This window comes from Stylophora pistillata, chromosome 8 (assembly GCF_964205215.1).
Source record: "Stylophora pistillata chromosome 8, jaStyPist1.2, whole genome shotgun sequence".
Classification (NCBI taxonomy): domain Eukaryota; kingdom Metazoa; phylum Cnidaria; class Anthozoa; order Scleractinia; family Pocilloporidae; genus Stylophora; species Stylophora pistillata.
The window spans coordinates 24,694,112-24,710,456 of record NC_142526.1 but is presented as its reverse complement, the minus strand read 5'-3'; the positions used below and the strand labels follow the sequence as shown (position 1 = coordinate 24,710,456).

Here is a 16,345-nt window from a genome sequence, read left to right as displayed (position 1 = left end):
ATTCGGAAAGGTACCTTATATTCACCACGGGCCTGTTCAGTATCGAAAGTCCGACCAACTAAATGTAAGGAAAAATAAAGTGTGCCTTAAGTTAAGGTCTTAAACTAGGTTATTCTCTTTTTGTTTATTTTAATTTCAAAACTATGAATATCTCGATCTTGAATGAAAGCATTGCATACTTTGGAGACTAAGAATTTAAAAAAATACGGAAGTTTGATGAGACAAAAGGCTATTTTACAGTTGTGTACTTAGTTGCCAAGCCTTTGATTCAGAGTGAGGCTAAAGATGACCTTGCTGTGATAGAGACCTCTATCTAGTTAGCATGATAACAAAGTGATTTACATTTGAAAGGCAGCAAGGTTTGTATCATAACAAGGTCATCCCTAGCCTCACTCCCGTTCAAAGGCTTGGCAACCAAGCACACAACTGTAAAATGGACTATTCGCGTAGGTGTAAATAAACGACTTACCTATCAGCACGATAATGGTGACGGAATGAGGTCCCTCCGTACTCGAAACGGAACTATCAGTCACTTGTTTAGGAAAATGAGTTCTTTTGCTGAACCTATAGTTCAGTATGCATCCCCGTCTCCGGGGGAACGCGTAGCATATCGACAATCTCCCGGAAAATCTCCAGGGGTTATCTTTTTGCCCGGGCTTATGTCCACCATGGAGGGTACAAAAGCTGTGGCTCTAGAACGATACTGTAGAGAAATCGGACACTCATATGTAAGATTTGACTACAGAGGGTACGGCATGTCGAGTGGGAAAAGTCAAGAGTGCACGATTGGAATGAGGAAAGAAGATGTGATAACAATTCTTAATGGCGTTGCTAAAGGTAGCACACCATGCCAGGCTCAAATATATTTTTACGCGCTTTGACTGCTGTTGAAGCAAGCATAATTCGTCGTGTCGATTGAAGCCTCGAGATTTTAAGTACATATTACTGATGTTTCATAATATGTAAGTTGAAATTTTCAAGGTCTTCTGTTGGCAAAGCCAGAACCAAAATTTAAATTTGGTTAGCTTCGCCTAATTTCTTAGGTAGGGAGACCACTACTGCCTAGCCATTCACTGTGGATCCCTCGTCAATAGAATCAAGGCTAGCTAGACCACAACACCGGGAGCTATGTTCCCTACCCTTTGGGATAATTGTGTGGGTTTTTAAACATTCCCTGCCAACCAATCAGCACAAAGAAGATACAGGATAAGGGGCCTACGGTTTTTCGTCCTTATTTGAGAAGACTAGCGAGAATGTTTAACCATTTGTAGATGTCATAGCAAAGGCAGCGTATTCTCCTCAGTTGTTTTAAGACTATAACATGAGCCAACCAGGCGGTAGTTTTATTTTCCCTTCACTCTGACGATGTAAAATTTTGCTTCCAGTGAGCTCTTCAGTCAAGACTGAGCTGTGACATCTTTTCAAAAATGGAAATTTTGTTCTGTTAGATGGGATGATTTGGTTCCATTTGATCCAAGTGTACTGTCATATTTGTATGAATCAGTATATAACAATTTTATGCACAGATTAATGTGAGAGATAATGCAAATCTTCTCTCTTGAGAGTTTGATTTTCCTGAACTTTGGACAGATTTGAAGGGGACCTTGTACAATTGGCCAATTTTTGTATTACCTTTGGCCTCTTTTTCAACCATTATTGTGGAAATGAGTTAAATTTGCATTTGAATTAAAACATATCATCATACAAAAGGATGAGCACCAGGACTCGCTTTGAAAAAGAGGCTAAAGGTAATTCGGAAATTGGCTATTTCTTTGCAGGTCCGCAGATCCTTGTAGGATCCAGCCTCGGAGGATGGATTTCACTTTTGGTTGCAACATCAAAACCAGATCAAATAAGGGGTCTCATTGGCATTGCCAGTGCTGTTGACTTTATATCACGTCGCTATGAAACTCTTCCTCGTGAAGTGAAAAGAGAAGTGGAGAGAACAGGAAAATGGATAATACATTCACAGCATAGTGAGGAGCCATATGTGTTAGACTCAATAGTGATAGAGGAGGCACGTCAGCATGTTTTACAAGAGAATGAACTCTACCCCATCTGTTGTCCTGTACGTTTACTCCATGGCATGAAAGACAGTGATGTGCCGTATCAGGTGTCACTTGATCTTGTCAATCAACTTGAAAGTGATGATGTTCATTTAACACTTATCAAAAATGGAGGTCATAGGCTTTCTGATCCTCACAATCTGCAGTTGCTAAAAAAAACTTTGGGACATTTGATTGATCAAGTAAAACAATCTGATCAGTGCTCCCTATAAATAGTTGAATATAGTAAATACAACTGTTTTGAGAAAGGTTGTTGGAAAAAGGGCAAAAAAGTGCATGTGACAATCTTGAAGGGTAATCTGGGTGTCCAGTAGCCAGAGTGAGTTTTTAATAAGGCAAATAAATAAATGAAGTCATTAAACCTGCCCCGCCTTTGCTGGACAATGATGTTTTCTCAGATTTCTCTGAAATCCTGAGATTAAGGAAGCACGACCAATACCTTTTGAGGTTGTCATGTGCACATAACAGGGAGGATGACCTTCCTGTATGTTATTGCATGACAAGGCAGGTCCTGCTTATCTCAAACTTTTTCCCCCCAGGCCAAATTTCCATGTGATACTCGTCATAATGAGCTCTTTTATTTTTTGTGATAGGAAAATTAGATTTGCCTGAGCAATGTAAGATTAGTTTTGTTTTAAATTTATTTCAACAAAACCTTATTTGTGATAGAGAAACAAGATTTGCTAGACCAATACAGGACAAGTTTTGGTCTGAAATGTATTGCAATGATACCAAATTGTAGCCAATAAGGGTGGTTTGCATTTCATGAGTTTGAGAAGTTGTCTACTTTTTGCCCTTAGATCTTAAACTGGAAGAACACATATCCAAGGAAACCACAATGTTCTTTATAGGAAAGGGAACTTTTTCAGTTGGCAATCATTTCTTTGATTCTCATGACCTCGAAATTTCCGTGTAAAAAGTGATACTCTGAGGGGAAATTATATGCTAGACACTACAGTAATTGGAGTTCAAGGTTCATTGGATTTGTTGATCCTTTGAAGTGTACACATTCACTGAAATGCCCTTTTCTTAGAATCGCTGTTAAGACTGAGATAGTGATGTTGTCCACCAACATTAAATTTAAATTAAAGAGGGTCCTGGGTACTTTTTACATGAAGCATGAATGAGCATTTTTTTTTTCTTGTGAATCACGATTTGTTTTTTTTTTTATTTGTGAACCATGACTTTATGTCCATCTGAACAAATTTTTGTTCAAACATGATCCATGAAGGAAGAGCTTAATTAAAAGTGATTAGTGAATTGTTTGGTTTTGTGTGATGAATTTCCAGCTATTTATTTACTTTGAAAATGTGCATATTGTTCTTGAACGGCTCTGGTTAGGTTTCAACCAGGATTTTGACTGTGCATGGACTTCATATGGATTGATTTGTGAATTTGAGTTGTAAAGCTGATTGTCTCAAATTTTGCATAGTGTGTGAAAGACCAAATATCTTTATGTGACTGTTTGTTAAGACCTTGGTCTCGGATAATTTTCCATCTGATCTTCTCCTCTTGCCTTTCTTTCCAGTTTTGCTTAGTGAGATCATAGGTAACACCCAATCAAAATGTGTCTGTAGTTCTGCTTTTCATATGGTTTAAGTGATAAACTTAGCGGAAGACTCAAATTTTTGCGGCATTCCACATGAGTTACTCATCCAATCAAAAACGATCATAACAACTTTAAAGCGCCCTTAAATAACGTGTATCAGCGGTATTACCCATTATGGCGGCTTAAATTCTTCGAACATGGCGATACTGCCAACTCATCACGGTAGAAATTTTCAACCTATTCCCGTGAATAGATCGGGTCTTAGGCTTAGGGAAAAATATGTCTTAATGTTAATATTTATAGCTTTTCTCCTATTATGTTTTGGAGCATTTTTCTTTGTACCGGACCTAAGAGATAGGACTTATCTCGAGGACGCATACAAGAGATTTGTTGGTGCTGGATCGGACATAGTGCCGATAAAGCCTCCAAAGACACCGATTGTTAAAATAGCAGGTAGATGTTTAATCTTCCATTTTGGAGTGAAAAGTAGTTGAATAAGGAACCAATATATAGCCCTTGTGGTATTTTAAAGCGAAATGTATTAATCATTTTACTTCTTTAATAATTTGTATTCTTACAGATACGTTTATTCCGCAAGTCGGCAATGTTAGCAAACAAGAGACAACCAATGTTAACCAGGGAGAAACAGGTCAATTACCTGCGAAAACTACTTCAAAATTATCTTTGACGCACAAAGAATTGATAGAGACGATAAGAAGGGAGAAAGAGAAGTTTCTTAAAGATAAAAAAGCCGAGGAAGTTGCAATAAGGGAAGCTGAAATCGAGCAATTAGTCAATAATTCCAAAGTGGATGACACTGGAGCAAAGGGGATCACTGGAGGGGAACCTGCTGATGAATTGACTAAAGAGAGAAGAAATTTTATAAAAAGGGTGAGTTAGGACCTCTATGTAAACCACTATCGGAATGGAGCTTCCTAATAAAAGATTGTTATTATTTAATGAATGGCCGCTTAACTTGTGAACGTTTTATCGCACAACTGTATGATACTGAATGGTGGTTAGTGATTTATCTGTTTTTAGATCCTCATTCCATTGCTTACAATAACACATTTAAGTGCGGCTTTAACTTTTCATTGCAGCCTCTAAAAATATTAAAATCCTTTGTCGTCTTTAACAATGGTCAGCTTAATGTAAACTTTCTTGAATCTGTGATTTAACTGATTATTCACCTCACTGGTTTTGAACATATTTTTGTTACATTTATTAAATTTGGTTATCTTGTTTTACTTAACCGTTATGAAGGAAACCCTGCTTATTCTGTGTACCTACTCAAACAAGTCAGAATAATTTAGATTTCGTGACTTTAAGCAGTTTTAAATTTCAAGTTCGTGAAGAATTTTGTAAATTTTTCAAAACCCCTTTTTTTCTTCTTTGTTATTTGATATATTCGGGCATTTACATGTTATGTAAAGTGTGAAGCTTCATTATGTTAATATATCCAATACTATGTTTGTATAGCTTTAGTTGGCTTCAAGGGAAAATTTTGTTCATCTGTTTTGTTTCTAATTAAAAGAAAAAGGGAGAGAGATCAATCCAAGCTTTCTTTGTGTTAAAATATTTCCAGTTCAGGGTCGGGAAAACTTTGATAAACGGCTTAATTTATTTGTCACGCTATGTTGGATTAGCTAACACATTCAGTCTGTCTACTTGAAATGAAATGTATCAGAATTTGTTTACAAAAGCTTACTTTTCTGAATATTTGGCCCAATAGTTGAATTTAATTTTGGGGGCTTTTTTGGAGCTGCTTTGTTCTTTTTGCTTTAGTCAGTTTGCTTGAATCAACTGAGTTCTTTTACTCTTTCAGAAATTTAGAAAACGTGTATTCACATTTTCAAACATGGGCAATCAATTGATTGTAGGAAGCCCTCTGAAGATGTATACTTTGCAGTAATGTTGTTTAAAAGCTTGAAGCCAAGTACCTTGATGTACCTTTTTGTCAACAGTATAATTATGTTTTATATAAACAATGTGCTGGTTTATATTTTCCAAAAAAAAAAAAAAAAAAGAGAAAGAGAGAGAGAGGGAGAGAGAACAATGTGATGTAAGGCTTCCTGTACTTAGAATTAGTCGACTTTGACAGCCTGGTTTGCCTGATTTGCATCATTTGCAAACTGTCAGCCAAAAGGAGATCACAGCCATACTGTTGTCAAATTAAAACAACCAGAAGCCATGTGGTATTTTGTACATTTAGGAATTAATTTTTTTTCTTCCATTCCTCATTGTGGTGCATTACCTTAATTGTATTATTTCAGTCAGAGAGCATATTTGTTGGAAAATCCGTAGAATATTCATTGAAATTCCAAATTAAAGTAGGACTATTGTAAACAATTTGTTACTGCAGTCAAATCTCGATTATCCCTACCTCAATTATCAAGAACTTTTGACTATATGGATTTGCTTCTCTGGTACCATTTTTTTATTTTGTAGTTTGGTCAGTGTGAACAGTTCATTCACAATGCTAAAATGAGAATGTGCTTTAGTTCATGCATAATTTTGATTAAAATAATGATACAAATTCTCTTTTAAGTTTTTTCAAGTTTTGTTTTTAGCTCTGTAATATTATATTTTTTATTATCTAAACTTGATCATCTGAGTTACTCGGCAGCTCAGTCTCCAAGGGTCTGGAATTCAAGGTTTGACTCTGATGATGACTTCCACTTAGTTGTCAAAACATCAGTCACTAGTAACAACAACAGTTCTTCTTATGACAACACTCATTTGGACAATCGTACCACACAATCACAATAATTTTAGTGTTCGATAGTTATATAACTGTATTTTTCTCAATAGATGATGGAACATGCATGGAATGGTTATGTTACCTATGCTTGGGGTGGCAATGAGTTGAAGCCAATCAGCAAGTCAAGACATACAGCAAGTATATTTGGAGCTTCCTCATCGGGTGCAACAGTTGTTGATGCTTTGGATACGTTATACATTATGGGCATGAAGGATGAATTTGAACGTGCTAGAAAATGGGTGGCAATGTCTCTAGATTTTAATCATGTGAGTATCATCAAGGGTTTAATATAAAAATGCCAGTATCCCTTTTCACATGAACATCAGTGTGTATATTCTCCATATGTATCTCTATAATTTTTCTAAGGTGCTGACAAGGAGAATTTGCTTTACTATATTCAAGAGCTTCTTTAGTTATTGATCATTTCCTTTATTCTCATGACCTCAATGTGTGATTCAGGGGTGATATTGTAAAGAGAAATTAGATGTTAGTCATTCTTAAGTGTCAAAGGGTTTATAGAGGTTAACCTTGACTCTCATGGCAAACAACAAAAGGAAAAACTTGGAGTTCTTGCAGTATGCATTCTGTACTTTTTATATTAAAGCTGAGACATTTTTGAAGGAAAGAAAGAAAGTCTTAAGCACTCTATTAAACAACAAACCTGTCTAGTTAGAATGATAAGGTTGAGATCGGACGTCAGCATTATCAGGCGCCTCTGGCAGCTGCTTCATTCCATGTAACGATCTCACCTTCCCGTCCATCCCACCCCAGGGGAGGACATCCACCACACAGTAATCTCGTGCCTGGGAAATTAACGTCTCCTACCCCTAACCTTGCAGGAGATGGGTTTTGTCATTAATTTACTCCTTCACTCCCAACATTTCATTAGTAATTCTCCTTACTGTCTTCCATGAAATATTTATGAGGTTAATTTTGAGAATTTGGGGTTGGGTTTTCTTATAATCCCCAAATTGATGTTTTCCTCTATTCTCGTCACTTGTCTTCTTGACACTGTAGAGATTATTGTAAGGAGAAATTCTGTCTTGGTCATTCATTGGAGTTAAAGAGTTAACCCTGACAAAGAGATTTGTGACTGTGTTTATACACTGGATTGAACTGAGTAAAGTGTCTGGGAAAATCATGATTCATTTTGATAGTTTCCATTGTTGTATATGTCATGGTTAGCCCACTAACATAAATTTATTACACAACTCAGGCAGTCAGAGGGCCAATAACTAAAAATCAGCCAATCAAAATGCTCTATTGCCGGTCCAATATTCTCTAAGTATTGGACTGGGCACTGTCCCGAATGATACCAGACTTGTCCCTTTGAACTTCAGCCGTATAATAAATCTCTTATTAAACAAGCTTGCTCAGGACCGAACTGGAAGAATATCGGCCCTCTGTCTTTTTTGTACAGACCTCACTGCGCTTGGTCTGTACTGTCAAGACCTCGGCCCGATATTCTCCCAGTACGGCCCTTGCACTTGGTTAATAAGATACTTGTATCATATGAATGCTCAAATGTACAGGAATGACTCCACCCTTCTAAGTGTCCCTAATGTTCAGCTTATGTGCCATTTTGTATTCATTATATTATTTATATGTGTACATTTGTAAGTAATGATAAACAAAAGAAATTATCATAGATTATACAAGATATACGCCTTCCTATTTATTCTCCACAGGCTTCAGATGTATCTGTGTTTGAAACTACAATTCGCTTTCTTGGAGGTCTACTCTCTGCATATGCATTTAGTGGAGAAGAGGTTGGTCTAGTGAAAACAAAGATACTTACCAGTATATTGTATCCTTATTTATCACTTTTCTGCAAGGCTGTTTATTGTTCCCTCATTAATTGTAACTTTCTTTTCTTAGGTTTTCAAGGTCAAAGCTAAGGAAGTGGGGGACAAATTATTACCTGCGTTCAATACACCAACTGGGATACCATGGGCCATGGTTAATTTTGCAAGGTATGATTTTTTGGCAGGAATTATCAGACCTGTTACAAGTGCATACCCAAGGATGCAATCAAGCATGTATGCCACTGGTGATCATTGGAAATGATGGAAAACATTTTCTCCATTGTCTAGTATGGGTGGAATGTGTTCATTTGGTTTTCAAACTAATCTGGTGTAATGTGAAAGGTGGCCCAATACTCAACACTGTCTACTTTGCAACATCATATGCTTACAGTGTTCTTCAAAGATAGAAAAAAGAAAAACAAATGTAATCCAAATTTTATATTTTTTAACCCTCTAACTGAACTCCTAGCAGTGATTAAGAAGTAACTTTGTACAATATCTATACAGGTAGTGAGTTTACTCAAACTTATCCTGTAGACGTTAATTATCATCTTGATCTAACACCAAATTCTGGTAACTTATTTAGAAGGAAATGTGTAGCAGCTAGAGGGGAGAACTGTCTATTACATCCAGGAATTCAAGGGTCAAAAGTGCAGTCAGAATTCTGGTGTTCTTTGGAAGTGAGGTCCTTAAATGCTTTCCGTTGAAATGGTTCTTTGATTGTTCTTTCCACAGTGGCAGTGGACACAATTGGGGTTGGGCATCTGGGGGATGTTCCATTTTAGCAGAATTTGGCACCCTGCATCTGGAGTTTGTTTATCTGTCAAAGATCACAGGGGACCCAATCTATGCAAAAAAGGTGAGGATGAAGTGTTTGGGAAGTACATCAATATTTTAAGAACTGTTACAACAACAACAAAATAACAATGGAATGAACAACCAAATGAAATGTCTTGATCAAAATTAGTGAATGATGAAACCAAATAGCAGAGAAAAAAATTAAATGAGACCAGAAGGAAGCTATCAAGCACATCCAAGATGTACCCTTAGTTTCCCTAACTATAAAAAATTAATGCAATTATTAACTTGTGAAAATAACTAACAGCTGGCCTTTGTTTCTGATCCAGGTTTACAGAGTACGAGAAGTGCTAGATCAGATAGACAAGCCAAATGGATTGTATCCCAACTATTTAAACCCCAGAAGTGGAGTTTGGGGCTCCCGTAAGTCATTTTGTATTTTTTTTAAATTCAGTTAAGTACTGTAAATATGAGAGTTATACAAAACATGAAACTCCAGCTCCTGCTTGTTTCTCATTTCCACAACTGTTCCTCTAAAGTAATATTCATAATTATTTACAATTCATTAAAGACAGTGTTATGGGTTTTCACAAGTGTACTTCAGTCAGTTAGTTACAGTTTTCAATTAGTAATTGTTTTGTGATAGAACTTGTATCATTCATGATTTTCATAACAGTTACACATCTTAAGCCAAATGAACAGGAGACCTGTTGACTAGTCTTTAAGGAGAAGCATCTTGAAAAAGAGTTGCAAATAAGGAAGCAAGACAGAGGCCAGGACTGTGGTAGCATAGGCCCATTTACTCTAAAATTATAACTCCTTTATTACTGAGTTATTTCTGGCCTGTGTGATTTCATTGAAAATGCCATATTCTTTTTTAAACAACAGAGCATGTTTCATTGGGTGCATTGGGGGATAGTTTTTATGAATACTTAATCAAGACATGGGTGATGAGTGGAAAAACAGACAATGTGGCCAGGCGGATGTATGACAAAGCTGTGGAGGTTTGTACCTGAATTTTGCGTCTTATTTTACTGTTAATGTTATGGTACATTCTACCTCACTTATGAGGTATCCAGTCAATGGGTTGCTACATTCCTTCAACCTTTATTCTTAAGTTCATTGGCAAAGCAGTGCTTTCAATAAAGTTTGAAGTACTGCAAAAAACTGCAAATTAGGCAGCTAATGGAATTTGGATTGTTACTCCAATGGTATTAATTCCAGAGAGATAAGGCAGCAATTTTGCTTTGCACAGATGGCAAATTTGGCTTGTTAATGACTCTTGACGGAACCCCTGGCAAATGGTCACATGTTACAAGTCTAAGAGCCAATCACTTGAATAGTGTATTAATTTTTTTAAATGAAATAACAAGAATTATTAAAAACTAGATCATTGGATAATGCAATTCAAGTCTTTTTATTGGCTTAGCCATTATGGTGTATCAGCCAATATACCATAATCTACAAATATGGCAAGCGTACGTTTCAGCTTAAGATTAAAAGGGAGCTAAAAATTTAATAAAATTTAATAATTTAATTTAACGTTTTTAATAAAACAATTATTCCACTCGCGCTTGTTGGATATGAGATGATTATAGCCAACTGGGCGCTACGCACCTCGTTGGCTATCTATCATCTCATATCCAACGCGTGCTCATGGAATAATTGTTAATTATTACTGCTTCCCTAGGAAGGATTACTAGTCCAGGAAACCCACAATATTTTTGTCATGTTCGTCCCCCCCCCCTGCAGTTTTCTGCACCCATTGATACCCCTGGGAAGGGAGAGGCTCTGTGTATACATTTTCTGTGTAGTAAACCCAAAGGTCATGTTCAGAAGTATAGCATGTCAAACCACTAAATCTGAGGGGTTTAAATAAGTTTTCCTTAACACTTTAACTGAGCTTCAGATCTTATTGGTAATTCCCCATACTGTCTGCCATAAAATTCTTATAACATTTATTTAGTTCAGAGAATTAGGTATTGATAATTCCTAATTGATACATATATATCTTTTATTCTCATCACTTGACTGCTTGATATTGTATTGATGTTGTAAAGAGAAATTCTGTCTTGGTCATTCCTGGGAGTTTAAGGGTCATGCAGCTGCCGGTGGTATGATAAGCAGTTGTGCCCTGAAAAGGGGCAGTAATACAAAACCCAAGCTTGAGAAGGTGCTTGCAGGCCAAGCAGGTAACTAGTGTAATTTTATTGAAACCCTGAATTCTCCCAGGCAAAATAGTTCTGATTATAGCTATTCCCTCCTTATTTCCTTCCTTAGGCCATAGAGAGAATGTTGGTTCAAAGGTCACGGCTATCTAACCTCACATACCTTGCAGAGTACAAGTTTGGGAGGCTGGAACACAAGATGGATCACTTGGTAAGAGTCAGATTAGTCATCTTTGGTGTTGTGTTAAAGAAGCTCAACCCTGTTTCCTCAGTGCATGATCATTAGGAAATAAAATTGTCCAGGTGAGGGAAACCCTATAGAGGTCTTTTCCAAGAACTGGAGTGAGAGCCCTCATCTTAACTCCCCCTGATGACTTTTTCTCTGGTTGTCAAAATGTCTTTCAATGCTACCAAGAGTGGTGCTTTTCAAGACTCCTCTCACCTGGACAATTTCACAGTGGATAGTTATTCCCAGGTTTAAACATGTACCATTTATCGTTTTGTTCCTTGATGTTAAGCTTATGAAACATTTTGGAAATTAGTCAAACATCTTGATTTTTCATTTCATTTCAGGCTTGTTTCACTGCTGGGATGTTTGCTCTTGGAGCCAAAGGTTCTAGAAATGAGAAGCATTTCATCAACCTTGGTGCAGAACTTGCTAACACATGTCATGAATCTTACCGAAAAACAGGTATCTGGGTAATACTGCTATTGGGTTAGGGTGTGCTTAGTTTAAATGGAGGGTTTTGTAAACAAAGAGGTCTAGAATTTGATTCGAAATCACACTTTGACAGTGCAATAAAAATTTTGTACTCTTGTATTATTTTCAACAGTCACCATTTTATCCTAGCAAGTAAATTGTACTTAAAAAAAGAAAAACAAAGACAAAACACAAACAAGAAAAATTTAGATTTCAGGAGTAGCTCATACATCAGTCACTAGGTTGGGCAAGGTCATGGAAAACTTTCCTGTAAATAATCAGGCATGAAATACATGGATTTAATGATTATTTTCACATTATTAAATGCAAACAACTTTTTTATCGTAACTCAGGGAAAACTTTGTCTTTGTTATAGTCCCTGAAGAGATCATGGAAATTCATGGAATTTTATAATTTAAAAATGGAAGAATTTTGATCAGAGCAAGAGGGTACATCAACAACAAATTCAGCCCCATATTATGCCATTTTTAGCAATAAAACCCTGAATACAGCTGGGGAAAGCAATTTCTTTCACTAATGCACCAATGTAATTTCACTATAAAATTCAAATAGTTTATCCTAAATTGTCCAGGATGTGAGCCACAGTGGACACTTTCCATTTTGATGAATAATGGCCAGTATAATTGTTTGTTAAAACTGCAACATTTTGTAAACATTCTAATTTATTTTTCTAGCAACTGGTATTGGCCCAGAAGCCTTCAGATTTGAGGGACCTCATGAGGCAGTTGGTCTGCGCTCAGGTGAAAGATACTACATTCTTCGACCAGAAGTAATTGAGGGATACTTCTACATGTGGCGGTTTACTCATGAACCTAAGTATCGTGAATGGGCCTGGGAGGCTGCTCAGGTAAATAATTAATTTGTTTTAAAATATCACATATATTGCCAGAGTTACCATCATGATAGCATTGGAAATGTGGAAGAGGTGTTATTTTTTTTTATTTTTATTTTTTTCATTATCAGAAAGTTACTCGGGATCTTTAAAGGGCCAGGGAATCGATCACTGACTAAAGAGGTTCCTAATTGTCAAACAAATTCTCCTTGTCGTTTCTAAAGGAAATGTATAGAGAACAGTTTGGAGAATATGCATAGTGACAGTAAGGTATAAAGGGTTAGTAAGGGTGTGGACAAGTCATTTATCAGGCATCTGTATTTTAACATCTGCAATTGACAAAAAACATAGACACCTGGTAATTTTATATTATTTTGTTGCAATCATTTTTTTAGAACATTGAGAAGTACTGCCGGGTCGAAGCAGGGTACAGTGGAATACGGGATGTAGACTCTTCAGCAGTGGTACATGATGATGTCCAACAGAGTTTTTTCTTGGCAGAAACTCTGAAGTATTTGTATTTGATATTTTCTGACGACAGCCTTATGCCTCTGGACCACTGGGTGTTCAACACAGAAGCCCACCCAATTCCTGTTATAGGAAAAATGGAGAGTAGATAGTTGAGGCTTCATCTTTTATAATGTAATGGAGAAGTATTCTCTAGAACCTTTTAAAATGTAATGGAGAATTATTCTCCAGAAACCATAGGATTTATTTCTGCCAGTGAAAAGTACAAAATTATAAAATCACATCATTCACTGTTCATGGCTTGAGCTTTGAGAGACCATTGTAATTTGATGCTTTACCACCTCTTCTCCCAGTTTATCTTCCTTCAAACGAAAGTTTCTCGATTTTCTCAGTTATTAAAAAAAGTGCCAAATTTCAAACATTAACAACAAAACGATATTTATAATTCATTGGTAATTTATAAGTCATTAAAGAGATCTCTTCACATCGGCTGAGGGGTTTTTTGAGGTTTCCTTACCTTTTTTTTTTTTCTCATTTTAAAACAATTCTCAGGGCTCGACACTAACTTTTCAACTCACTAGCCAAGTGGATAGTGATATCTTAGATTTATGACAATTTCAGTTTATTTTCTAACCAAACTGGCTTGTGGAAATCAAAAACCACTAGCTAAAACTAAATTTCTACTTGTCTGTGGCTAGTGGGCCACCATTAGTGTTGAGCCCTGATTCTTGGTTAAGTTTATGGTGATGGATAAACTTGAAATTGAAATAGCCACTGAGCTGAATAAAAATGCCTTTTGTTTACTTTTGAATGGCAGAGTGGTTTCTGGAGCATAATTATACCTTGAAATGGCATACTAAGAGTTTGAAAATATGAACAGCACATGTAAAAAGTAGTTTCAGTTTTTCCAAGTTTTTGTAGAGTTAGTAACATTTGCATCACTTGTATATGTGGGGGTTTTTCAATGTTTTCTAGCACAAGAATGGTGAGACCGCTGGACAGAGCCAGCTACATGTAAGTAGGTGGAATCACAACATTACTCACAGGTCGATTGAAAAGGAGTGTTGATTTTTATTCATTAATAATAGTGCATTAATTCACAAGACACAACCTTGCAAGTGAGTTTGTTTGTGGCAAAGGCAAGAAACGAAAAACTGTGATTTTGCTCACTCCCATTTTAATTCTCTCATTAATTCAGTTGATCATTAAAAGAGAAAAATACTTTTTTTCATCGTCAATTCTGTCAATTCAGGTGTTCAAATGACTGAATTGACAGAAACCAGAGTTTTTGCCTCTTGATGCAAGTGTACTTCATAAACTTACCATTGATTTCATTTTGCCTGAGGTTTTGTTTTGTTTTGTCTTTTTTTCGTCTTTTTTTCATGTTGTGAACAAATTGGCTCTCTTGGTGCATATATTTTAGGAACAAACATATTCAAGCATTACTAGGCAAACTTATTTTTATATTGGGGCGAGATCATATATCCTGCAAACAATATAAAGATAATTGGAAAATTATCGTCACCGGTTCAAAACATGTGATACAAAGAGGCCTGTAGTTGTTCAATTTTTTTTTTTTTTTAATTTTTGGTCAAGTACTCATTGTGTTGGGCTGCAGACTGTTAGATATTCAACAATATAGCCACAAAGCTTTCAGCTACATCAAATTTGACTACAGGCTTCAAACTTAACCCTTTAACTCCTAGGGGTAATCAACATGTAACTTCTCCCTGCAATATCTACACATCATCCTGCAAAAAGGTAATGAGAATACATGTACTCAAACTAATCAGGTAGAAGTTATCTTGATCTAAACCTATTCTTATAACTACCGGTAACTTACAACGAAATGTGTAGCAGCTAGAGGGGGAGAATTATCAATCAGATCTTGGGAGTTACAAGGTTAAGTATGCAGACCCATGCAGCAGTACACTTCTAATCAATTTCTCAAACAGAAATATTTTGGGAACTTGGGCCTGTATATAAATTTAAAAAATTAGGCTTTGGCATGAGCACAACACTTAAAAATAGATATCTACTGGTGCTTGCAGTTTGCTTCTTGTGCTTGCATTTTTTAACTTATTTTTGCTTCTTTTCTATTTCATCTTGATTGACCCTACCCACTCGTCACAGTATTCTGAGTTTTGTACATTTTCATACTTTGAACTTCCTACACACCACACAAATTTCTTGACTGTCTAGTTTGAAGCAGTTCGAGACGCGTTAAATATGGATCGAGTTGACACTTTTCCCTTGCTATGCAGCAATAACTATGTAGTGTAACATATTTGAGGGTTGTGCCCTAATAGTAATAATAATAATAATTACTATTATAATAGTGGGCTGGCAAGGTAAAGTAGTTTGAATGGATTTTATTCTGATTATCCACAACCATGTCACCCAAAAGCTTTATACTTCCATGCAATAAATGTACTAACTCCCAAGTATTTAGATTGTAGGGACTTGCAACAGAGAATGAGGTGGGAAATTTCCATCGCTCCCCTCAGAACCCTGCTAAACTCCACAGAGCAATAACAAGCAATCCTTACCATGGATCAACTCTAACAACAGTTTCAGACCATCTAAGTAAAATGCCACGAGTTTGATGCCATGGGTTATGAAAACCTTTCACAGTCTCTCCTCTTTCCACTCTCTTCTTCTTACCGGATTCTGAATTTAAGTTACACTACAAAACAACTTGCAAAAGCTTTCAAATCGTGCAATATTTTTGTGGACCTTACAAATTCTTAGCATGAAATCGTTTTGTTGAACAATTTTGAACCATCTAGAATAATTTTACAATAGATTAGAGAGCATAGTGGCTTTGAGATGAGCACTTATACTGTGTTTTTAGCCAGCCGAGTGCAATACATTTATGTAATTTGAAATGTGCCAACATTACTCCAGCTTAGCTAATAAGAAAAGGAAAAGACTGTTGCACTGGTTCCTAAAATGTCCGTTTTCTCGACACTGGATGAAGTAAAACAGATTCAAGTACTGCACCTCCGCCAATGTAATCTATTGCAGAACTTGCACTTATTGCAAAAAGATATACATCGGCGAAACAGGCAGAAGACTAGGTGACCGATTCCGAGAACACCTTCGAGACGTGGAAAGGAATGACAAGGACACATCGAAACCAGTCGCTAGACATTTTAATTTCCCTAATCATTCTAA

General features: G+C 36.4%; 2 protein-coding genes across 3 annotated transcripts; both read left to right on the top strand.

Moving 5' to 3' along the window:
* Nucleotides 1–238: 238 nt before the first annotated feature.
* On the top strand, nucleotides 239–3,326 carry LOC111334387 (palmitoyl-protein thioesterase ABHD10, mitochondrial). Of its 2 annotated transcripts, none has more exons than XM_022940111.2 (2): nucleotides 239–837; nucleotides 1,779–3,326. In XM_022940111.2, exons 1-2 carry the CDS (start codon nucleotides 495–497, stop codon nucleotides 2,276–2,278), a joined length of 843 nt encoding a protein of 280 aa, XP_022795846.2. In that variant the 5' UTR covers nucleotides 239–494; the 3' UTR covers nucleotides 2,279–3,326. The 2 variants fall into 2 exon arrangements, with proteins under 2 accessions (XP_022795846.2, XP_088587808.1); XM_088731682.1 differs by having other exon boundaries at nucleotides 239–854; nucleotides 1,742–3,326.
* Nucleotides 3,327–3,774: 448 nt separating this feature from the next.
* On the top strand, nucleotides 3,775–15,612 carry LOC111334378 (mannosyl-oligosaccharide 1,2-alpha-mannosidase IA). Its single transcript, XM_022940101.2, has 12 exons — nucleotides 3,775–4,068; nucleotides 4,196–4,506; nucleotides 6,427–6,642; nucleotides 8,065–8,145; nucleotides 8,255–8,349; nucleotides 8,917–9,040; nucleotides 9,309–9,402; nucleotides 9,868–9,983; nucleotides 11,260–11,358; nucleotides 11,721–11,838; nucleotides 12,543–12,715; nucleotides 13,096–15,612. Exons 1-12 carry the CDS (start codon nucleotides 3,813–3,815, stop codon nucleotides 13,318–13,320), a joined length of 1,908 nt encoding a protein of 635 aa, XP_022795836.2. The 5' UTR covers nucleotides 3,775–3,812; the 3' UTR covers nucleotides 13,321–15,612.
* Nucleotides 15,613–16,345: the final 733 nt, after the last annotated feature.

Coding starts and splice junctions, on each gene's coding strand:
- LOC111334387 (XM_088731682.1), top strand. CDS start 495: ATGAGGTCCCTCCGTACTCGAAACGGAACTATCAGTCACTTGTTTAGG. Junction 855..1,741: donor AAGGTAGCACACCATGCCAG/GCTCAAATATAT, acceptor TTTGAAAAAGAG/GCTAAAGGTAATTCGGAAAT.
- LOC111334378 (XM_022940101.2), top strand. CDS start 3,813: ATGGCGATACTGCCAACTCATCACGGTAGAAATTTTCAACCTATTCCC. Junction 9,041..9,308: donor ACCCAATCTATGCAAAAAAG/GTGAGGATGAAG, acceptor TTTCTGATCCAG/GTTTACAGAGTACGAGAAGT. Junction 9,984..11,259: donor TGTATGACAAAGCTGTGGAG/GTTTGTACCTGA, acceptor TTCCTTCCTTAG/GCCATAGAGAGAATGTTGGT.